Source organism: Chenopodium quinoa, unplaced genomic scaffold (genome assembly GCF_001683475.1).
Source record: "Chenopodium quinoa cultivar QQ74 unplaced genomic scaffold, ASM168347v1, whole genome shotgun sequence".
Taxonomy (NCBI): Eukaryota; Viridiplantae; Streptophyta; class Magnoliopsida; order Caryophyllales; family Amaranthaceae; genus Chenopodium; species Chenopodium quinoa.
This window is the reverse complement of record NW_018742211.1, coordinates 71259-95453: the sequence shown is the minus strand read 5'-3', so window position 1 is coordinate 95453 and position 24195 is coordinate 71259. Positions and strand designations below refer to the sequence as shown.

Here is a 24195-nt window from a genome sequence, read left to right as displayed (position 1 = left end):
CTAACAATACAAGACTGGGAATGTCCCCCTATTAACAATATGGAATATGTCTTTCTTGTTTACAAGGCCTCTCGAAGAGCGAGAATGTAAAAATGCATGGTTGTGCTCAGATGGATTTTAGAAATCATCTGCTTATTGACAGTCGAACTCGGGAATCGATAAACACTTTTGGTCGTATAATGGATGACAAAGAATCTTACCTTATAGTTCATGAAGAGACATTAAGTGACAAAGGAAATGGGCTGTACACTAACTGCACACTTGTCCGGAAGGACAAGTGGGAGATTGAAAGGAATGGTGTCCTTCCAACAAATGTATTATTCCGATAGAGGGTTCGAAATTATTAGAAAGCTAAGTATTTAGCGAGGTCAAGGGATCAGAATGCCTAGGTCGAGGCCGCTTCCAAAAATTAATATTAATGTATAATTAATATTACAACTTAATCTTGACTGAACCCTTCGGGTCGCACCCCAATTGAGTAACTAATCCAAGACGACGAATCAATCCGAAGGATTAAATGAGTCATTAGAGTATTACGAACAAAGACGTCGGATATCGAGCTTAGAGCATCAAAACCGAGCGTCGTAAGTCGAGTCGAATTTAGAACTCGACGAGACGAGAAATCAAGCAAGTGACAAATTCGAGCTAGGCCGTAGCCTTGCATTGGCATAGCCATGCAAGTGTTAGGCTAACCTAAGCTACCAACCGCATCGCAAGGATATCGAGCTTAGAGCATCAAAACCGAGCGTCGTAAGTCGAGTCGAATTTAGAACTCGACGAGACGAGAAATCAAGCAAGTGACAAATTCGAGCTAGGCCGTAGCCTTGCATTGGCCTAGCCATGCAAGTGTTAGGCTAGCCTAAGCTACCAACCGCATCGCAAGGCATGCCACAAGCCAAGCATGCATATGCGTGCTAGGCTTGCTGGACGAGCATGGTAGCGGGGGCTGGTGCACCTTGTTGCATGATGCTAGCAGCTGGCGCATGCTAGCGTGCTAGGCCTCACACCATGGCGAGCTTGCTAGCAGCACATGCATGCTAGCATCGCAAGCTAGCAATGCTGGCTAGCTAGCTGGTGCGGCATGGCCAGCATTGCTGGCGCGCTAGGCGTGCTAGCATGCTAGGCCCCGCACCCAGCCACTCGCAGCACACAACAGTTGGGAATCACCCAGCACTCGTACAACACTGCACACGCATCGCCGCAGCAGCAGCCCGCATTGCGTGCGTGGCTTGGTTGTTGCGCGCATGCGAAGGCAGGCTGGCCTGCTAGCCTAGCCTTGGTGCTAGGCGCCAGCCTGGCAACCAAGGAAAGATTACGGCCAGCCATGCGTGGGTCAGCTTTCGGTCAAAGGAAGACCGGTCTTGGTGGTTTCCTTGGGGAGCAAGTTGTGTTTGGTCCCCCCCTCCTTAGTGGTCCTTACCTACCCTTGCTCACCATTTGCCACTTCGCACTTGTTGATTCATTTGCATTTTAATTTGTTTTTGGATTAAAATAAATTGAGCAAAATACAATTCTCTCACATTGAAGGGAGATGGGAAATCAAGACTTCCTTTCCTATAAATACCCATGTTTTGGGTTTGGGAAGAAGCGCTTGAGTTGAACTCAATAAGGCATCTCCTTACAAGTGAGAAAACCTTTAAGTTTGTAATACTCTAGTATTTCCTAGGTCTAGCCCCGACTAACCTTCGGGGTAGATACCGCTCGGGTCGAGTTGAGGGTGCGAGTCGTCGGAGGCTTACGCACTTGCGAAGCTAGAGCTTTTCAAGTAAGAGCTCGTAAGCGAGCAAAGTACGCGTCGAGGCTAAAATCGTCTTTTCTCTTTCTCTCTTTTGTTGTTTAATTATGTGATTGCATGTTTAGTTACATTAATTAGTGTGCTTGGTCGGGTTTCACTCCGCATAATGTCGGACACTATGAAACCCAACAAGGAATTGCCGTGGCGCGACATTTCTGCCGTGACACGGCAAATCTGCCTTCCAGAAATCCGTCCAAATTCATTTTAACCTTTTCTTAAGCATTAAGCACGTGATAATAGGCGGCGTTTCAGCTATTCTAGACTTATTTCAGGCTTAGGGTTTTATTATTTATTAATCGGGCTTAATTAATAAATAAAACGAAATGAATTATGAAGGGTTTGGGCTAACATGGTGGTTGGATAATGCTTTGACTAAACACTTAGACTGATTTGTTGACTGATTTGTAAGTTGTGTGTGACTAAATGTGGATTTTAAGCACTCCTGAGATTAAATACTTGACCCGACCATTAATGGCGGTGAAAGGTTGTTCATTCTCAGGTTAGGTTTTGAGGAGACATTTTTAGGTGTCTACAAGTGCAGATGCGAGACTCAGGGGGGCTAGTGGTATGAGGACGATCTCGGTCAACCAATCCAGTCAAGTAATGAACTAGCAAGGGCCAAACACTTGAAAAAGCTGGCTCGGGTCCCTTATACCACCTCTTTGGGGCTAGTTGTATGGGGTAGCTCTAACGGAGCTCTCCCCATGTTTCGAACCTTAGATCAGAATAGAATCTCTAGTCAGCAAGAGCTGGCTTGAGTGCCTCAAACCACCTCTCGAGGGGCTAGTTGTATAGGGTAGCTCCCGCAGAGCAAACTCGCGCTCCTAGCACCACTTGAGAAGTGCGCGCTCACGCCAGTCCAACCCCAAGCCAGGGATAACCTCCTAAGGGCTCAGCTTCATGGCTGACCCCAGCAGGCTCCAGCCTGGAGTCAGGGACAATCTCCCAGGGGCTCAACCTCACGGCTGACCTCAGCAGGCCCTAGCCTGTAGCATTAAGAATAGTACATCTATAAATAGGCAGCCAAGTACAGCGGAAAAGAGGTTAGATAATCACATTTCATCACCTATCCATTATTATTCACCCAAATATCATACTAATTTAAGCATCGGAGGGAGGCTCCTCGAAGCCACCCCCAAGAGCATAACCACCGCTCATTGTGCAGGTAATCCCAGTCGACGTCCAGATCTGACCACCAGCCAGGCTCCGGAACTACACCTGAAATATGTATGTTTTTCAACAGTTGGAACTTTTGATATAAATAAGAAATAATTGTTTCATGACCATTAAGGTGAATGAAGGTTACTGCTAATTTGCTAAAACTTGAAGGAAAAAAAAAAAGTGAGGGTGGAACTGTGGAAGAAGATGAAGGAATTTAGTTAGGTATATATACATGAATATTGTGAGATATGAAATGACATATTAGTTTAATTTAAGCAATATTTTAAGTTAGAGAGATGAAAAGACTATTTTTATTACACTTCATATGTTTATATAATGTGTACTACTCAGTTTAACTTTATTTGATGATGATGGAAATGAACACTTCATCTTCTTACTTAAACTTACAAGTTACATAAATATAAACATCTCCTATTACAAACCATGACAAACCCACTTAAATCGACTTGAAATTGAAATAACCTAAACTCGACCAAAACCGGACTAAACTCATGCTTGACAAGATTTGAACTCTCCAAACACGATCCAACCTGAACTCGACTTGCATAGATAAATCCTTTAACCATAAATAATCGATCCATGATTCCACATTAACTCGACCCAAACCCGAACTAAATAATCCGAATTGACATATTTCTATATGATTTTTTGTTTGGCACTTTGAATTCTCTATTTCCCAAAAATCAATCGCACTCTTTCTACAAAAACCATCTTCCAATTCCATTCCAATGCTTCCCTAAAACCCTAATCCATCTACCATAACACCTCCAAACACCGTCAATGGAAGACACTGATGGAAGTTTGAGCTTCGATTTTGAAGGCAACCTCGACACTATCCCTAACATCCCTACTGCCTCTAATCCCGTCATCCAACCTGACCCAAATGCCGCCCCTTCCGCCGGAGCCGCCGTCGCAACTGGCGGTTCTGCCCCTGCTGACCAGTCTTCAGGGCAAGGCAATCGGCGCAGCTTCCGGCAAACCGTTTGCCGCCATTGGCTTCGCAGCCTGTGTATGAAGGGGGATTCCTGCGGCTTCCTTCACCAATACGACAAGTCTCGGATGCCCGTCTGCCGGTTCTTCAGATTGTATGGCGAGTGTCGTGAGCAGGATTGTGTTTACAAGCACACCAATGAAGATATTAAAGAGTGCAACATGTATGTCTCTAATTTTTTTTAATCAATTTGTTTGTTTGTGATTTTACTTGTTTTTAAGGTGAGTAGTTATTAATTGTATTGCTTTCCCGTAGAGTGATAGCCGAGCTTGTCCGACCGTTGTTAATGTTGAATTGTATTGCTTTCCCGTAGATTGATAGCTGAGCTTGTCAGACCGCTGTTAGTGATGAATTGTACTGCATTCCCGTAGATTGATCGCTGAGCTTGTCGGATCGTTGTTAGTGTTGAATTGTATTGCTTTCCAGTAGATTGATTGTGGAGCTTGTCGGACCGGTGTTAGTGTTGAATTGTATTGCTTTCCAATTGATTGATAGCCGAGCTTGTCGGACCGTTGTTAGTGTTGAATTGGTTGGCCTGCAATTGTAGTAGGAGAATGGAAGTATGTTTTAACAATGCCATGTTTAACATGATTAAAAGTGATATTGAGGCCAGTAGTTATTGATATATGGGTTTGTGCTGTACTTCTAATAGAAATAAGGTGAGCGGGTAGGTGTTGCCAAATACTATTTAGTGAATTATTGATTCTTTAGCAGAACTTGCTCAGAGAAATTAATTAGATTTTTTTGGGTTAAGAAACAGCTGGGATAGGAGATGCGGTGAGAAAACGCCTTATGTATTCTTATATTTGATGTGTCTTCTTTATTTTAGTAGACTAGAGTGTACCTGTCCACACGGGATTATACGGAAGTGCATTGGCGAGGCTATTGGTGTAGGTAGTTATTGAGATATTTTTCAAAAGATAAAGTGTTAGAATTTGTGGATTAGGCTTTTGGAGCTTTCATCTTAAAACTGACTCCTAAATTAATATATACCAGTAGATTACTAAACCACTCCATACTTAAATTTATGATGATTGTGCCTGTTATAGTGTAGCCGGTTTTCCTTTTTCACATCAGAAATAGATTGAAGAAGTTTTTGAGAGTGACCAAGGTGTTGCAGTTGTCCGGATCAGAATTTCTAGGCATGCCTTGCCCATGTTACTCTTAGACTCACAATTTGTGGAACGGAGGAACTATAAGATGTTATCTTAACTTATTTTTATCAAGAAAAATCTTAATTAATAAAATTCTTTTTTTTGGGGGCCTAATTTTAAAAATCCTTAGTATACATCCTCCATGGCTCAGATACTTGTTAATTATTTTCCTTAGTATTGATTGTGTGATGGAAAGGAGAATAGGGGTTTTATTGAACATTGTATTTTCTGATATAAACCTAGGTAGCACCGTAGCGGTTACTTAGTCTGACTAAACTTTGTTTAATTCATAATTGTATTCTCCAGCCTATAACAGCCTTTGTTTAGAATGGTAATCGGTAAGCTAATATTTAGGAGAGGAAGTTCAATGAGCAATAAAAGAAGTGTATACCAATGGTACATAGTGAGTGGCTAGTATGTAAAGAGCTAAAGACGGTCCAACAATTTAAAAGGTATTTATAAGATCAAACACCTATAAATTGAACTTAAATAAATATGATAGATAAATAGAGAAAATGGAAGGTAGGGCTGGGTGGCTGACTCTTACCATTATTATTGGGCTTTTTATTTTAATTCTTAAATTATTGGGCTATAAAATAAGACCCTATAAAAGTCCTATAAAATAAGACCCTTTAAAAGCCCGGTCCATTAAAAAGTTAAAGGGTCAAAATCCTTTAGTATTAGGCCCGACCCTTTTGCTATTGGGTAGCCCTACTCTTTTTCTTATAAAGAAAATGACGTATACTTTTATTGAAGAATGTTAAGCACAAGGGCTAAGTTATAAGGGGCTCATTTATGTTGTTACCACAACCTTAAGGGGCTGCTCAAATAACTTTAAGTTATGAGGTATGGGGTTAATATCTGATCTCTAATATTGATACATGAAACCTTTACCTAACCAAGTGTTTGCTTGCTACATAATAACAGAATACCGTTCTCCCATTTACTTATTTTCTCTCTTCTAACATCACCATTTCTTTAAGTCATCCATCTCTTCTTCTCCGACAAACCCATCTTTACCATGCTTCTTTGTGTCGACTCTGCCTTCTCTAAGAACACCTTGGCATCCTACTACAACAAAAATGCAATGGGATAAGAGGTTGCTTATACTATCGTTTTTTCATTCTTTTTTAATTTTAAAATTTTTAATGCAACAAATACTATGTTTTAGAACTAAAATTAATTTGGTTTCTAGGATTAAAATTCACATCCACAATTTAGGCATGTATATTTATCTCACTAATCTCACTATATGAAAATTCTAAACCACACATAAAAAGCCATGGAACATAAGAGTGAAAGAGTGCCTTTAGTTTCGATCTACAATTTTTAACTTTTGTAGCAAAAAGTCCCTACTAAGTAGCATATTTGGTGTCTATATTTTCCTTCACTTCCTACCATTGAGAAAAGGGGGGGGGGGTTTCATCGGTGATCTTGTGTCATTTTACATTTTATTTGGTTGCCAAAAGAAATTGCAATTTTCATGAATAACCCAATATTTCTGATTTCTATTCAAGGGTGGCATTAATGAGTGTATTTGGTTATTTTATCACTTTAGTGGATAATATTTGTTGATATTTATTGCTTCAAAAATGTAAAAATAAAAAAGAAAAAGAAAAACAAACTATCACCAACTAAGCAGCTATGCAATCAACTCACCCAGGGAGCCACCACCACCACGAGGGCATTGATTTCACCACCAAGCCACATCTCAATAACTGCCACCATCCACCGTGTGAGTCAATCTCATCTAGTCGCCTCTAGATGTGTGTGTGAGAGAGGGGGGATATACCTATCGTGCTCAACAGTGAAGGATGAAGATGTGTGTGAGAGGGGGGATATATACCTATTTTGCTGAATCGCGAAGAATGCAGATGTGTGTGAGAGAGGGGGATTTATATACCTATCTTGCTTAACAATGAAGAATGAAGATATGTGTGAGAGAGGGGGATTTATATAACTATCTTGCTTAACAATGAAGAATGAAGGTGTGTGTGAGAGAGGGTGGATTTATATACCAATCTTCCTTTGAAGGTTGAATTAGATAATAGTAGATCCAGATCTAGAGTTACTTGTAACATTGAGTTTGATAGTTTGGGTTGTTTTATGGGTAGGTTAATTGATTCATATCATAGTCATATCTTTATTCATTTCCTTTTCCTTTAAATTTAACCCAAACTCTCTTTTTTGTTAACCATAATAATGTAATTTTTTTTAAACCAAAAACCATTATTAATGATTCTTTATACAAAAATGCCAAAGCATATGGCCATTTATTAGATTTGTAAACTTTCTTAGCTACCAAATGTTGAGTGCAATTTCATAGGGCCACTAATGAGAGTTCCCCTTATAAATATTGGACATTTCAAGGTGTATTAGCATCCCTTCAAGACTTCAATTTGTAAAGCAAACTCTAAGGCATGGCATGGTAGCCACTAAGCCTCTTATGAATCTCTTCAAAAGAGGGTACTTCTTTATGATTGGTTTCAAAATATTTCTAATGCGACTGTAGGGGTGATGGAGAGGGGCAGGGTTTGGTCAAGAAGAATAAGAAAAGGTTTTACGGTTGAAAAATTGAATCTTGTTGGATAATACATTTTAATAATATATTACAGTAGTGTAGAAGGTATTTCTCACTAATTTTATTGAATGGTGCTTTTGGACAAATTTTCCTTATTGTTCTACTTTTTATTATTGAGGTAAGTGACAAAATGAAATCTGTGGATATCACGGTCTATCATATCCTTATCTCTAACTTGTCGTTTTGGGGCATGTATATTTTCAACATAGTTAGAGGAGTTCTAAGCTGCCTTTTTGCGTTGATTGTGATTTGGTAGTTTATATAAAATGGGCTCAACAAAACATCATCTGTGGTAGCTAGGATAAGGCTATGCTGCACACATTTAAACTGTTCTTTATCCTACTCACTTTTGGAGTCTCGTCTGAGGCGTTAGGCTAATAATTGTATAAATGATTCTAAAAAGCGTCCTTTTTGTTTTGAAACCTCTTAGCGATTAGATTATAGATGGATTATGCTTCTGAAAATCAGAGGTAAATGGTGGTGCAGAGCAGTGAGAGAGAAAAAAAGAAAAGAAAAAAAAAAATTCCTCACCACTCTCTCCTATTATAACTATACCCCTCCATATTTTCTCACTCCTACCATTTAATGTTAATCTATTTATTTAAGTTTTAAATATTATTAAAATATCTAAACTTTACAATCAAAAGTTTATTGTGTTTACTTGCTTTATTTTTTTTGGTTATTAAGATTAGTTTACTTGATAAACTCTCGATTATTTTTTTAATCAATTATTTTTTTTTTAATCTCATTGGCTATTTTTTCCATTTATCAAATTATAGTTTAAGTGCTTGTAATATTAATAATAGTAACAGTAAGTTAATTATTAATCATAATGACAATAATAGTAAGTGGAATTGGAAAAAAAGTAATTACGTAGAGAATAGAGATTTTTTAAAGTATGTCAAAATATGGTAAAATGGGTGTCTATTTATAATTAAAAATAAAGTTTATGATCGATGGTTTTTTTTTTTTAAGTTTTAATAATTAATTAATAGTAAACGTTACCATGTAACCTGCGTGATCTTTTTTTTTTTTTTTTTTTTTTTTTGGGGGGGGGGGGGGGTGTGTGTGTGGAGGGGCAGAGCTGCCACATTTCAGCAGCCCATTGGCCGTTAACGAAGTACTGTAGCATTTGGAATTTCCTTGTGGCGTTAGGAAATTTCTCATGGGCATTTCTTGTTTCATCCATGAGTGTTGCTGCTTTTTTTTTTCTTCCCCCCACCATTATATCTCCTCATGGGCACTTTTTTGGCCATCACTGAGAGTGCTCTTATAGGCATTTACTAGATGTTAAATTATTGCATTGCAAGAGTATTTTAGTATAATGGTAGTCTGCATTTGTGGTTCTAATTTTAAGTTGGATCACTGACTGTAGGTACAAATTGGGTTTCTGTCCAAATGGGCCAGACTGTCGTTACCGACATGCAAAGCAGCCTGGACCTCCGCCTGCTGTTGACGAAGTACTTCAGAAGATCCAGCAACTCACCTCATACAGTTATGGTGCCTCAAATAGATTTTCTCAACAACGGAATACAAATTATTCTCAGCAAGCAGACAGATCGCAGTTTCCACATGGTGCTAACACTGCAAATCAAGGTTCAGTCCCAAAATCTATAGCAACAGAGTCTTCCAACATACAGCAACAATTACAGCAGCCTCATCTGGCTGGTCAGGACAACATACAAAATCTTCCCAGTAATTCATCTAATCAAACAGGCAGGACAGCTACTCCACTTCCTCAAGGGATAACTAGGTGTGTCCAGAGTGCTTAAGTTTTCTATAAGGTTTATGATTGAAATTATTGTATATTATGTTTTATTTCAGGGATAATATTCTTGTACAAGCTGTATCTTTGCCTTTGCACATATAAAAAGTATATCTGAAACCTAGACATATACATATATATATATATGTAAAATATTTCTACAGTGGCTATACAGGAATGGTGAAATATGTTTCATTCTTTATTGTTGATACCTACTTTATTCTTTTTATAGAGATCTTGGCTTTCTGCATTTTTGTTTGGTCAAGGGGTGTTGGTATAATGACCACAATTTCTTATTGTGATATATAAAAATCCCTAGTTTCCTTTAAGTGTGATACCTTCTGCGGACCAACATACTTATATTGTTGTATGAGGAACTGATTGGTGTTAGAGAAGGGGTACACTTTCCTCTTTGTTATTGCATTGGACCACTAATTATTTTAGGTTTTTTAGATGAAAGTGAAACTAATTGGTATATTAATGTCCCCATAATTGTATATTTCTCTATAAACTTCAATAAATGATAAGAGTTATTTTAATGGACTCGGAAGGGGCAAAGCTCATGTGTCAATATGGAGGACCAGTAATTTGAAGATCCTTATAAGAAATAAGGAGAGAGTAATTTGTACTAGAATTTTCTCCTTTTTTTTTTTTTTTTTTTTTTTTTTTTCACTTATTTACCTTATCACCGGATCATAAAGTGCGGGGGGGGGGGTGTTGGAGGTATGTGTATTGAGAACTTTGCAATTTACTGTTGGCAGGCTCCTTGAAAGCTACAATTACCTTGTTTCATTGAAAGTTTGGTCCAAAGAGAATAACGTTTAGCCACAAACTGATATTAATTTTAATTAGTTTTGTTTTGCAAACACTTATTCTTTTTAAACAAATTACTACCTTCGCATCAATGTAGTAACTTAACCGTTGAATACCATGAATTACTTAGGGAATAGTGTTTTTCTGTCTGAATTCATTGTGCTTGTCTTTGTAAATACATCATGGACCAGTTCTTTTGAATTAATGGGGGCACTTAGGGTATAGTGTTCCTTGTCTATTCATCTTTTACCTCTATTGTTATTGAAGATTCAGTGTTATCTTAACAATATGTACTTGCTGGACCGTTCTACATTCTATTTAGGATGTGAGAAGGTGAAGGTCCCTTTTTTTTTTTTTCTTGTTAAAATTGTTAAAGCGGAAGTTGTTGACAGAAAGTGTTGTATTGAACTTATGCACCCACTCTGTTTGGAGATTAGAAGTTCTATTCAGATGAAGTTTGCATACAGCTGCATTATATGGAGGTTTAGGACAAGGAGGGTAGGGGATATGGAACTGGTAGCAACTTGTTCCATGTTCTAGTGTTGTTCAGTGTTTCATGGGATGGTTAAGGAAATTTGTTTTTTGTTGTAATCCTTAATTCATGTGCTGTATTGATGTTCTCTTGCTCTATCAACAGGAATGTTGTTGTAGTTGTAGAGTATTGTTGTTGTTTAGTTTACTCACTTGCTACATTTCTATGTGAGTTGATTTTGTTGTCAAATATCTACTCTTTGAAAGAACTTGATGATATTCAGGCACACTAAAGCTGCTATAATAAATTTCATTTAGATCATTCAATATAAACGCATGCTCTGATATACCTGCACCAATGCAAACCATCTAGCTTCACATGTCTTCCAAAAACTATATCTTGCAGCACAGATTCTTAACCTAGCATATTTAATGCGGGTAAAGCGGAAAATGGGAAAAATTGGGAACAAAAGGGAAGGGTATATAAAAATTACCAGATCATGTATGTAATGATGCCATGCTTGTCATATCAGTTTCATCCCTTTGAAACCAAGTTGACTCTTTGCAAACAATTTCATATATTTTTCTGATTGGGGATTTTTATAAAAAACTTTCTTGGATATTCTTCCTTCATTTTGATTTGTTGAAATACAGGTATTTTATTGTGAAGAGCTGCAATCGTGAAAACTTGGAGTTATCTGTTCAACAAGGTGTATGGGCTACCCAAAGAAGCAACGAAGCCAAATTGAATGAAGCTTTTGATACTGTTGAGCATGTAATCTTAGTTTTTTCTGTTAACCGTACTCGACATTTTCAGGTGGGGTTTCATAATTCTTTCTGGCAATTTAGATGATGATGGGTTTGCCAAGTCTATAGGCACCACTGATAGAATGCTTATTTTCTACGGCTAGGGCTGTGCAAAGATGACATCAAAAATTGGTGAGACTGCTAGTGGTGGTAACTGGAAGCATGCACATGGGACAGCGCATTATGGGAGAAATTTCTCAGTCAAATGGTTAAAGGTATGTTCATTATGAAATAAGTTGTAATTGCAATTTACAATTATTTTAATTTTATCTTCTTTTGTGAAGAGCCAAATGTTGAATAATTTAGTATATACTTCCGTTGTTTTTAGGTTGGAACATTTTAAATTTCGCACATGTCAATACATGACTTCAACCATTAATTTATATAATTATCAGTAAGACAGTAAAAAATGTGGAAAGTTGATATTTAACAATTATACATTGAGACATATCCCACTTGATTATGATTTGCCTTGTGTAAAATTTACCAAAAATATTCAAAGAAGAGTATGTGAACAGTGCTAAAGTCAACACAATTTTTTTATTTTTTTTAAAAAGGTTTTTAGTTGATGGACATTGTAATTGGCTTCTATATGAATTTATTTATGAGAACATATAAAACCAATGTACTTCGCAGACTTGGTATGCTCACTTCCTTTTTCATTTTTCTAAAATTTGATTGCCCATGTCTAAAAATGGAAAGGGCCCATGGTTTTGGGTTTCAGACGATCAAGCAACATATTTCTTAGAACTATGTGCCATTGATTAGGGATGGCGGGAGTAGAATGAAAGAAATGGCTATTTTTTTTTTACAATACCCTGTAACACTACGTAGATGTTTGAAAGAATTTCTTATTAGAACGGAAAATTTAGGGTGAACAAGTAGAATAACTACCAAAGTACGTACTTAATCTATAAATACATAGTCGAAGTAGGTATTAATCGTCTGAGCTCTTTTATAGAGATCTCTATATTTCATGTACATAATAGCGTAATAAACGAGAAAATTTACATTAAAATGAAAATTGTATATACGATATTGTCGATATATAATGAAACGGAGTTCGAACAACTGCTTCAAATACAGTATCTAGAAGTACTGCGCTTACGGGCGAAATCTAAGAAAAAATGTGAATTTTTTTTCATAAGACTGCTTTAATTTGTCAATGGGCTCTCATGTAGTTTATGTTTATCAGTTAACCATAAACTTTGTGTTTAAATCCCCCAAGAAGGGAGTTTGGGTTCTGTCTTACAACCTAGGCAAGTTTCTTGGTGTCCAAAGGCCACCCCTCGCCCGCCCGTCACCAATTGGCACACTAGCCTAGAGCAATGGGCTGAGAAGAGGTGTAGCCAGTATTTTCTTGATGGTATGAGTAAGCTTTAGGGTTTGGTGAATCAGCAACCCTTGTTGTCGACTCAGACTCACCACTTCAAAGGTGGAACGTCCATGTGACGAGCGTTGAGCACGAGGGCATGCATCCGGCACGTGAGCCTCATTTACAGACATTATAAAAGGCTCCTAGTAGAATAGGAGTCACTATCATTGGACCTAGCAGTAAATTAAGTTTACAGATCCTTTTTAATTGGGTTTCCACTTAACACCATCCTTTTTTTCTCACTAATTGTTGTTTAGTTTCTTTAACTTACTCTTTTATTTTTCTTGTTTCATTTTTCATGGACAGTTCCTTATGTTGATTCATTTTACCTGACTTCAAATCATTTTGGGACACGGCGTTGTTGATGGGGATGAATTTTGGACCCGCCGCGGGGATGGGGGTGAAAATGTTAGGTGGGGATGGGGATGGGAAAGCCAATATCCGCCCCGCCCTGCCCCGCCCCGCCCCATTGACATCCCTAGTTGTTGTTGTTGTTGTAACTCTTTATGTGATGCTCTCTTACTTTCCCAAATGAATTATACTGTTTTAAAGGTCCATATACACATTTAATAACACTATTTGCTTCATCGTGGCAGGTGTGTGAGCTGTCTTTCAACAAAACTCGGCATTTGAGGAATCCTTACAATGAGAATTTGCCAGTGAAGGTATTTTTATGGCTTTGTTTAGACAACAGCAGTGCTGTATTTTGACTAGCAAATTCAAATGCTCTATAAAATGTTTTTTTAGATTATGCACCAAATATACTTTTGTCTTTTGACTAGCATTTTCTTGCTATCTTATGTGAAGACAGCAGGTTTTTTAAAGTTACTTAATGATGTGGTTCAACCTAGGTTAGAATAGTGTTTAAATCTATAGTTTTATAAATTAGTATATTTAATTCATATGTTCAATGCCTTCATTAGCTGATTTAACATAATGAATGTTAGTCTGATCTTAAAAAATGTGTTGCAGAATGGCATAATCCAATAGTGTGTTAGCCTCCACATTTAGCCATCTATGTAATGCTTTTAACATTCTTTATGATTTTAGATGTAGCAAGAGAATGGAATTTTATTGTAAAAGCAAAAGTTGTCCCTTACTTCTTCCATTTCTTTTTAGTCGACACATTTCTACAGGCACATTTTCTCATGTAGATATTGAACTATGATTATCTTTAATGATCGTTAAGAAAAAAAATTATAAGTTTATATTTTTAATATATATGTCAAGAAAATTTTAACAAAACACAACATGTCTATATTTTTCGTTACATTTAAATTAGAAAAGACGGTAAAAGGGAATTGTGTGAATAGTGCTAAAATCTAAACATGTCAAGTAAAAAAATGGAGGAAGTAAAGGGTTGGACCAACAAATATTGCTAATATCTACAATTAAAGGTTTGTCCACTTTTTTTCTTTCAGATAAACAATTGTCCTGCCTCTCATAATAAAAAAAGTATCCCACTATCTCATATCTCCTCTACCTTTCTCATAGAAAAATTGGTTTATTTAATCTCGACTTTTGGTTTATTTACTTTTATTGGTTCCAACCAATTATAATATGTTATCAGACACGTGTCACCACCTCCAGAACCCCAACCCTCGAAACAGCCACTTCCGGCAGGCCCAACCCCCCGAAACAGCCATCCCTCCCCACCTCGACCCTCCCGAAACCGCCGCCCCTCAGCCCACCACCACGAAAACTGTCTCCCTCTCGAAAAAAATTTGAGGCTCAATCTCCACTCAGGTTGCATTTCTGGTCTTTTATTGCCACCCCCTGCCTTTCCCAGCCACAAAACCCCTCCCCTTCCCCGTTGTCGCCTCCTCCCTCGTCGTTTCCCCTGCGCTACCCGCTGCAGCCAACATTTACCCAATTACAACCCTCTCTCTCTCTCTCTCTCTCTCTTCTACCACTTAAAAAAATTGTTTCTCAATATTCTAGGGTTATCCACATGAACCATCAAACACACATTCACCCAGAAATACCGTTACATCTCGTCGAAGTTTGCATCCACGGCAATTATCATCAAAGAAACAACAAACAGGAGAGAATAAATAATAAAAAAAGGAGAGAGAAAGTCGGAAAGAAAGAGAGAAAGGGGGAGGGGTATTTTTTTTATTTTGGGGACTAGGGGTGGGAATTTGGGCGGTCTTGTTAGTGTGTTGGCAAGGAGGACGATTTTGGGTGGTGTGGGTGGTTTTGGTGGTTGGGAATGGGTTGGTTTTGGTGGGGGTAGGGAGGGTGGAACTGCTGGAGATGTGGTTGGGGGAAGTGGTGTGGCTGGGGTATTTTTGTTTTTGTTTTTTTTTATTTTTTATTTTTTTATTTTCCTCTTTATATTTTTTATAAATTTAATTTTATTTTTGACCAATTACGTGCTGGGACGTGTCCGTAAAAAAAAAAACCTATTTAACAGGTTACTAGTCACTCAGGACCAATAAAAGCAAATACACCCCAAAGTACGGATTATTTTAAAATAATCAATGTTGGGATTATTTAAAGCGAATATGTGAAAGTTGGGATTTCCAAAAATATTTTTAGTAGCCCAATACAAAAATTCCTATAACTATGTGCCCAGCAAAAGTGCTTAAAGCTTTATGGGATGGAGGGTGCAATGATCTGTTCCATTGTCACCAATCTAATGTATTAAATTATGTTTTATTCTGATTGTTTCAAGTAATAACTCAACAGTTTTTATAATCTCTCAGCGAACTAATTTATTCCTTTGGAATCACAAAATATAACATATTGGGAATTAACCAAATTCTGAAAACAAACAAAAATTTAAAGTTACAAGAAGGCAAATGCAATCTTATTAAGTTAATTAATAACTAAACTTTGAACAAAAGGGTCAAAATTTAGTCTTTTCTTTGAAATCTTTGTATGTATGGTTTTGGATTGTGGGAATTTCTAAAATTCCTTATTTCCGGTTTTAAATTGTTGTTTCAGATTAGTAGAGATTGCCAGGAGCTTGAGCCTTCTGTTGGGGAGCAGCTGGCTTCCTTGCTTTATCTTGAACCTGACGGTGAACTTATGGTATGTTTGTTTATATGGTTTCACCATGAAATTGTTATTTTATTTTTCTAAAATTTCAACGTTGAATTACTTAAGCACCTGAAAATATTGCATCTCTTCTCTATTGAGAATCTCATGTCATATGATCTGTGGATCCTGTAATCTCAGTTGGGAAGACCATATTAGATGTACCGAAAACTGATAATAGAAGCCTAGATGGACACATGAACCCAGTTAATACAACATTTTAGTCTGGAATGAATTAACGTGAGCTGATGGAGTTTCTGATATTGTCTTATTTGAGACCTTAATTTTCCATATCAGCTGTGGGTTGACTCGGAACCATCCATAATGTATATTTCTTTTCTGATGTTGGAAGCAGAGATTTCTCATACAAATTTATTTCATAATTTCATATGGGTATTATTAAATGCTTAAATGGCTGTGGGAGAACATTAATGATATATAGAGAATTGATCTATAAGAGATATATGGACATGCGGACCCAATTTTGTCAAGGTTAAGGATTCAGTTTTTTCAGACCCAGGTTACTGATCCAGAATGATATACATGATACTAATCAGCGATCTTTTTCAGCGAATTATCTAAGACAAAAGAGCATTATAGTATTGTCCTGTTGCTAAGGTAAAAGTTTGGAGAATATGTGACATGCTATTATTGAAAATGGAATAACAAATACTAATAATTCCTGCTGCTGTAACACTTTTTGTAACCATTGAAAGAGAACCGAAGGTTTTCTATCTTGTACTTCGGTTCCTATGATGAAGCAGAAACTGCAGAACATAAAATCTATCATTGGTACTATCTATGGTGTTCCAATCCCTCCTTTTCAGACCATTTCTATCCCTAGTTGTGCCTTGTGTGTTAAATTTAAATTTTGCTGAAAAGATAAAAATAATTCAGCTTTCAATCTGTCACTTATGGTCAGTTCAAACTAGGGAAAAGATAAATCCTATATTCCTATGATAAAGAGCCTTTTCAAGGTCTCCCTTAATCATGCAACTACCATCACAACAAGTCACTCTTGGATAAATCCTATAATTAACTAAAGTGTTTAATGTGCCACATTTTAAGTGCTTTAGCTGATTAATCTTTTGTGCATGATGCTAAATTTAGCTAATTAATCTTTTGTGCATGATGCTAAATTAAAATTAAAATTTAGAAACAAGGAGAAATTTAGCTAGTAGTAGTAGTAGGGAATGGAAGTGGGATCGAGTTTTGGCAACCTAGAGGGTGGTCAGAACAACTTCAGGAGTTCCCCTAATACAATAATAACTATCACTCTATCAGAGTGGGCTCATGTTGACGTAGGGTATTATAGATGGTATCATGTGTGTGAAAACAGGCTGCATATGATGGGCTCTGGTAATATGATGCAGCTACAGTGCCTTAGTGCGTCCCATTGAACATGCTTTACAGACCTTTTTAATCTTAAAGACAGCTGTGCCTCAACTGCACTTTTTCAAACAGTACATCTGTTTTATCCCACTCCCGTCCTCTTATTCTTCCTTATTTCACCCTTCTTGCCAAATTACTGCAGTAGCATTTTCATTGATGAAGATATTGTTTGCAATTAAAAATTACTCCGAAATAACAGTTTTGCAACTCTATATGGTTTAAAATTCTCTTTAGGCACATTAGAAGTGCATTGAATATTTATGGAACTCTTTGGCTTTTTAATTTATATTATTTTTTATTAATGGTAATTCATTTATTGAAATGTATAAGGAAGACAGTTCAAATATCTAATTAGCAAATATCATTTTTTACAGTATAAAATTCCCTACTAGAAAAACAATGTCCATTGTAGATTAATTTTGACAAATTTTCCTACCCTCTTTCGTATTGTGTCATTTTCCTCGAGGGAGTTCATCAACTTTTAGTTTTGATCTTGGTCTTGATTAGATTCACTTAATTGTAGACAAAGGAATAAAATATGCTGCAAGACTGCATTAGTTTGTAGTAGAGTATGGAATAATTACACCCTAAACTCACAAGAAGAACAATGAAATCTGATACTCTATTTGGCAATGTTCCGGAGAGACACTTTAGACTTCATATGCTCAACTGTGATATCTGATTTGGATATTGATATTACATTCCTCAAGTTTAAAAATCAATTTATTGTAAAAAAAAATAAAAATAAATAAATAAATAAATTATGTGTAATACAGAGGAGTGTCCTTTACTTATTTTAATCTATATTTACTTGCAGTTTGTGTCAGTACCATGTTTGCTTCAGCTTATCTAATTATTTAATAAGATTTTTAAATTGTTTATTTGTTCTTTTTTGCATGAACTCACAGTTTTCTCAAATTCTTGTAAAATTTGTCAGGCGACTCTAGTTGCAGCTGAATCCAAACGCGAAGAAGAGAAAGCGAAAGGAGTTGACATAGAAAATGGAGCTGAGAATCCAGACATAGTTCCATTTGAGGACAATGAAGAGGAGGAAGAGGAGGAAGAAAGTGAAGAAGAAGACGAGAGTTTTGGTCAGGCACCTGGGAGTCTTGCTATTCAAGGCAGAGGAAGGGGAAGAGGGATGATGTGGCCACCAAATTTTCCCATGGGTCGTGGAGGTATGCGTCCCATGCCTGGGATGCGGGGCTTTCCTCCTGGCATGATGGGGGTGGATGGTTTCAACTATGGACCTGGACCTGACAACTTTCCAATGCCTGATCCTTTTGGCATGAGTCCTCGTCCTTTCGTGCCCTACGGCCCAAGGTTCTCCGGTGAATTTACAAATCCTTCACCTGGTATGATGTTTCCTGGTCGGCCTTCACAACCTGGAGGGGTACATCCTGGTGGTGGGTTTGGGATGATGATGGGCCCTGGGCGTGCTCCATTCATGCCCGGAGGAATGGGTATCGGTGGGAGAGGTGGTCGACCAATGGGTATGCCTCCTATCTTTCCTTCCCAGCCTGGACCACCTCAAGGTGGCAATCGGGGTCCTAAGAGGGATATTAGAGGATCAGGTAGTGATTGGGGTGAGACATTTGGATCAGGTCTAGATCAAGGGAAGTTGCAGGATATGAGTGGACGTGGTGATGACTCATCAAATCAAGGTGCTGAAAAATTTGTCTCTCGAAACAATCTCACAAATGATGACAGCGAAAGTGAGGATGAGGCTCCTAGGAGGTCAAGACATGGTGAGGGAAAGAAAAAACGTCGAAGCTTGGATGGTGATGTGCCTGCTTTAGACCCATGAAGATGTCATTACATGGTGATGATGATGCACGGTCAACAATAATGGAACGATTCTATTGTCGTGGATATTGAACCCCGTGAAACACCTTCAGCTTATCACGACCTCACTGTAGTTATTTCAGCTCTACTTAAATCGTCCCGAAGTGATGGGGGTACGGGGTAAAAGATCAGCATAATTTCTTACAGTACTAAATATTAACTTTTTCTCATAGTTTTTGAAGGCTAGAAAATCTCAGGAATTTGTGTTTTGTACATTGTAAAAATGTGTGCACGAAGATGTGCAATGGACGGTGATAGACTGATAGATAGAACGTTAGATTGATGGTCTAGTGTTACTGGTGTTGATTGACTTAATTGATTGTCTTGGTCGTAAACATCACTGTAATCTTTTTATTTTTACATGCTGTATAATTTTGATTAACACAAATTTTTATATGTGGCTGGCTACACCGTGTGGCCAACCAATATTTTTTTTTTTACACAAGTCAATCTTCTCTCTCCTCTAGACCTCCACTCACCTTCATCGTGATTGTTGAAGAGAAAGAATTGAACATCAATTGAACACCTCTTTCTCTTTCCTGACACAATTCAATATCAAAGCAGCTAAGAGATGCAAAAATCAGTGATTGTTGAAGAGTGAGAGAGCGAGGAGAGAGAAAATGAAGAGAGAGAGAGAGGATGGATAACTAGGAAGATAGTGGATGAAAGAGACGGCGATGGAACTGCAAACCACGGCGTTTACCCAAAACCACCAACCCGCCCCGAATACGGCGCCGGCAATACCCAGCCCGAATATCTGTAGTAGCTACGACACATCCATTTTCCTTTTCTTTTCTTAACCCCTATTTCTTGGTTGGAAATTACTCGATCTTGGTCGAGGGTTACTAGGTCGATTAGGGGTTACTTGTGTGTTAACTGGCCATACGGTGTGGCCAGCCACACACAAAACCCGCTATTTTATTAATGTGTCTTTCGATGTATTGTAATCTATTAATTTTTGCCTACTTTGATTTAGGGGTACCACTATCATATAAGTCAACTAATAAGGAGTTGATGTCCATCGAAAATACCTAAAATGCCTTTACTTTTTAGTATTTAATAAATTAGTCATGCATTGTAAACATTAATGAAAATAGTTGTAATACACATTTGAAGAGGTGATTAGTTAACCCAAGTGAGCGATTTAATGAAAATAATTGTAATACAAGTAGTAGAGAAGAGTTAGGTATCATGTGTAATAATTGTATTGAGTAAATTGTCCGTTTACATAAAATAATCTCGACTTCAAAGTGTGTGTTACAAGGCCGTGTTGCACGTAGATAAAAACGGATGAAATGCTAATTTTGGACCCAAACGGTGCCCTAATAAATGTGACTTGTATGAATAAAATTGTAACATGCATAAAATACATCTACTACATGTAATGATGTCTGATTGAATTTTTGGACCCAAACGATGCCTTAAAGGAATAGTGTCCTTCGAACAAGTGTATTATTTCGATAGAGGGTTTGGAATTAATTAGAAAGCTAATTATTCAGTGAGGTCAAGTGATCGGAATGCTTAGCTGGAGGCCGCTTCCGATCAGTAATATTAATGAATAATTAATATTACAGCTTAATCTTGACTAAACTCTTCGGGTCACACCCAATCATGTAATTGAACCGAAACGACGAATTAATCCGAAAGATTAAATGTGTCAATAGAGTATTTACGAACAAAGACGTCGGATTTCGAGCTTAGAGCGTCAAAACCGAGCGTCGTAAGTCGAGTCGAATTTAGTAAAAGACGAGACGGGAAAATCGGCCAAACGACAAGTCATAACATATAGCCCTAGTCTCAGAATGGCCGAGCCAACCGAGGGCTAGAGCAATATCGCTACCAAGGCTGCAGAATGCGAGCGAGCTAGCTAGCTAGTGCAGCAAGGCCAGCATTGCTGGCACGCATGCATTGCATGCTAGCACCATCCACGCACCATCTCTAGTAAAGCTAGCAGCACGCAAATGCTAGTTGGGCCTTACGCGAGATAGCTACAGCTAGCTAGGCATGGCTAGCGATAGCAGCACGACAACATCAACTCGCAAGAGCTTGCGGTAGCAGCGCCAGCACGCCCAGCAGCAGCTCGCATGCATGCATAGCATGCTTCCTGAGCTACACGCACACGCAGCCATGCTGGCAGGCCAGCTTAGCACCAGGCCACCAATTGGGTGTGCCTTGGTGCGCAAGGCCTAGCGCTAGCTGGTGTGCGGTGGTTGGGTTGTGTGTGAGGACCGGTTTCTTGAGGGTTGCTTGGGGAGCAAGGGGAAGGTGGTCCTCCCCTTGTGGTCCTCACCTAACCCATTGCTCTCCTCATGCCACTTGTCATTTGGTGATTCATTTGGCTATTTGATTCAATTTAGAATTAAATTAAATTCTATTTTGCATTTTTTCCAACTCTCCCACATTCACGGGAGATGGGATTGCAAGGGCTCCTTTCCCTATAATACCAATCAATTGGCATTGGGAAAGAGCACTTGAGTTGGTGAACATTAAGGGATCTCCAAGAAGAGAAAACCTTTATTCTAATACTCAATGTTATTTTTGGCCTAGCCTCGACTAAGCTTCGGGGTAAGGGCCGGCTCGGTTCGGTAGCAAGGGTGTTAGCCGTAGAAAGTTCGTGCATTTGCGGGACTCTACGCTTTCTAGTCTGAGCTCTAAGTGAGAGCGAAGCACGCTTTAAGGGTAATGATTCTTTCTCTCTCTTCTTGTTAATCATGTGATTATGTTTTTATTACATGCTTAGTTACTTTAATTGGTGTGCGGATTTTGGGCCGGTTTCCTTCCACGTGATATTAGACATCGTGAAACCTAACAGCGGTTTCGAAGCCGCGTGCATTTAATTATTGTAACTAATAATTAATTAAGGCGATTTAAATGAATTTAAATTTCTGGTTTTGCTTTCTAATTGGATTAGAAGCTCATTTAAATTAGTTTAATCTCATATTTATGCACATTTCGACCCAAAACTAGGTAATTTTGGGTGGAATCGATGTTTTCAAAAACCGGTGCGGATTGTGCGGTGCTTATTTCATTTTTTCTACTAGTGGTTCTAAATCGTTTTTGTGCCACTTTGTGATTGCTTTAGAAGCCAAAATCCACCCAGAAACATGTTTTTTGAGGGGTGTTTCGTTTTCGACGAAAATTTTTAAATCTTTAAACTTTGATTAATTATGGCATGTTAATGTTAGATTATGTGTATGGTTACACCATTAATCTACTACATTAATAATTCTTATTAAGCATACTTATGAAGTCATATTTAGTGCTTAATTTGGTGAGTTTATTTTTCACATAAACTTGCAATTTCACATTTTTGCGAATTAATTGCTTTAAGTGTGTGTTTATGGTGAATTTGTATTTTTGAAGCCCCTAAAATGTTAAAGATCCAACCTTTAATTGTTTATTTGGTTGACTTAACCTTCTAAATTCCACGTTGAACTAATTTTTGATTTTAATCATTTTGAGTTGATTAAAGTCTTAAAAAGTTCAAACTTGTGATGAAATTGATTATTCTTCGTATTGGAATGACGTAACTTTTTCAAGTTTACACAAGTTAGTGTTGGAAATTTTTTTATTGGATGATTGTTCTTATTTTTCCAACTTCTTTTATTTTGTCAAATCTCATTACTAATTTATGATTGGTTAAATTAATTGTGAGAATAGCCCTCAATTTTTGTAGCATCAAGTTGGGCCAAAAATAATTTAAAGAATGGTTCTTGAATTAATTTTTGGTTTGTGCACTAAAAATTGAATTTATATAAGTTGGACTTGTTTTATTTTTGTTTTTGCTCAATGTTGGTTCTAAAAATAATTTAGAATTAATTTTATGTCACACGAAAAATTGGGATAAAATCCCGAGGCACAAGCATGCAAATCGAGTCACGAAGCCCCAAACACATCTCTCGGCCAGCTAGGTTGCTTGCGCAGCCCGCACGTGGCTGTCGAGGAGTGTGGTTTGTGCATCGATGTGTGCGCGAGTGCGTGTATGTGCGAGCATTGGTGTGATGCATTGGCTGCGTTGTGCGGCTACGGCAGCACGAGCTTGCATAACAGTAGGCCTTTGAGGGCCTTACTTATTGGCGTTGCAAGCATGCTTATGCGGCCAGCATGACGCACATGGTGCGATGATGTCAGCCGCATGCACATGCTTGGCGCAGCAAGTGGCTGTGTAGGGGCAATAGCCACGCAAGAGCCGAGGCTCGAGCCTAACAAACCAAGCCTCGTTGCTTGGTGCTAGGCACTCGAGCATTGATGGGCTATGCGATTTTTACGATTTTTTCGTTTTTGATTATTTTATTTAATTATTGAAACGAGGCTAGGCCTCGGTTTTTCCCAGCACTTACAAAATAATTTTTGCAAATTTTCGGTAAATCGGCTTAATTATATTAATTGGATTGATTTTAATTAAGTTATATGTGGAATTTAGTTGGAGCTTCATTAATTATTAAAGCGAATTTTATTGCGTTTAATCACATAATCGGTTAACAACCTTGACTAGTTTTAATTAGGCGCGTTAATTGGATTAACCACCTAAGTCAGTTACTAGTTTGAGCGTGTTTTGCTTTATTGCTTGAATTATTTGTAAAATGCATGGGCCATTCACGTTAGTGAATGGATGAATGGAATAGATATTATAATGCGGTTTTACAATATGGCAACTAGTGGTGCCCGACTAGGATAGCAAATACGGACTGTGATCCGTTATGTTTTTTTGTAAATATAAATACGGTCTGTGTACCGTTGCGTTTTTTTTGTACCTTAATATTTAAATTAGTCCTAGTCTTATTAGTAGTTGCATAATTGGTGGTGATGTCTCGAAAACGGCGTTTCTAAGTAGACGAGCCAAGAGGATGCAACGAAGGCCCTTGAAGATTTGAAGACTCAAGTTCAAGGGGTCATGCTAGTTGCCAAATGCATCTTTAATTATGCTTTATAGATTTTGCTTATATAATTGCGATGTTAGATGCATGTTTAGGATTTTGAAT

General features: G+C 37.8%; 1 protein-coding gene across 1 annotated transcript; it reads left to right on the top strand.

The window, feature by feature from the left end:
* The first annotated feature begins 3627 nt into the window (after nt 1-3627).
* LOC110733818 (30-kDa cleavage and polyadenylation specificity factor 30-like) lies at nt 3628-19597 on the top strand. Its single transcript, XM_021913891.1, has 7 exons — nt 3628-4131; nt 9079-9456; nt 11407-11569; nt 11664-11774; nt 13531-13599; nt 15884-15970; nt 18306-19597. Exons 1-7 carry the CDS (start codon nt 3758-3760, stop codon nt 19173-19175), a joined length of 2052 nt encoding a protein of 683 aa, XP_021769583.1. The 5' UTR covers nt 3628-3757; the 3' UTR covers nt 19176-19597.
* The last annotated feature ends 4598 nt before the right edge of the window (nt 19598-24195 follow it).

Coding starts and splice junctions, on each gene's coding strand:
- LOC110733818 (XM_021913891.1), top strand. CDS start 3,758: ATGGAAGACACTGATGGAAGTTTGAGCTTCGATTTTGAAGGCAACCTC. Junction 11,775..13,530: donor TCTCAGTCAAATGGTTAAAG/GTATGTTCATTA, acceptor TCATCGTGGCAG/GTGTGTGAGCTGTCTTTCAA. Junction 13,600..15,883: donor ATGAGAATTTGCCAGTGAAG/GTATTTTTATGG, acceptor TTGTTGTTTCAG/ATTAGTAGAGATTGCCAGGA.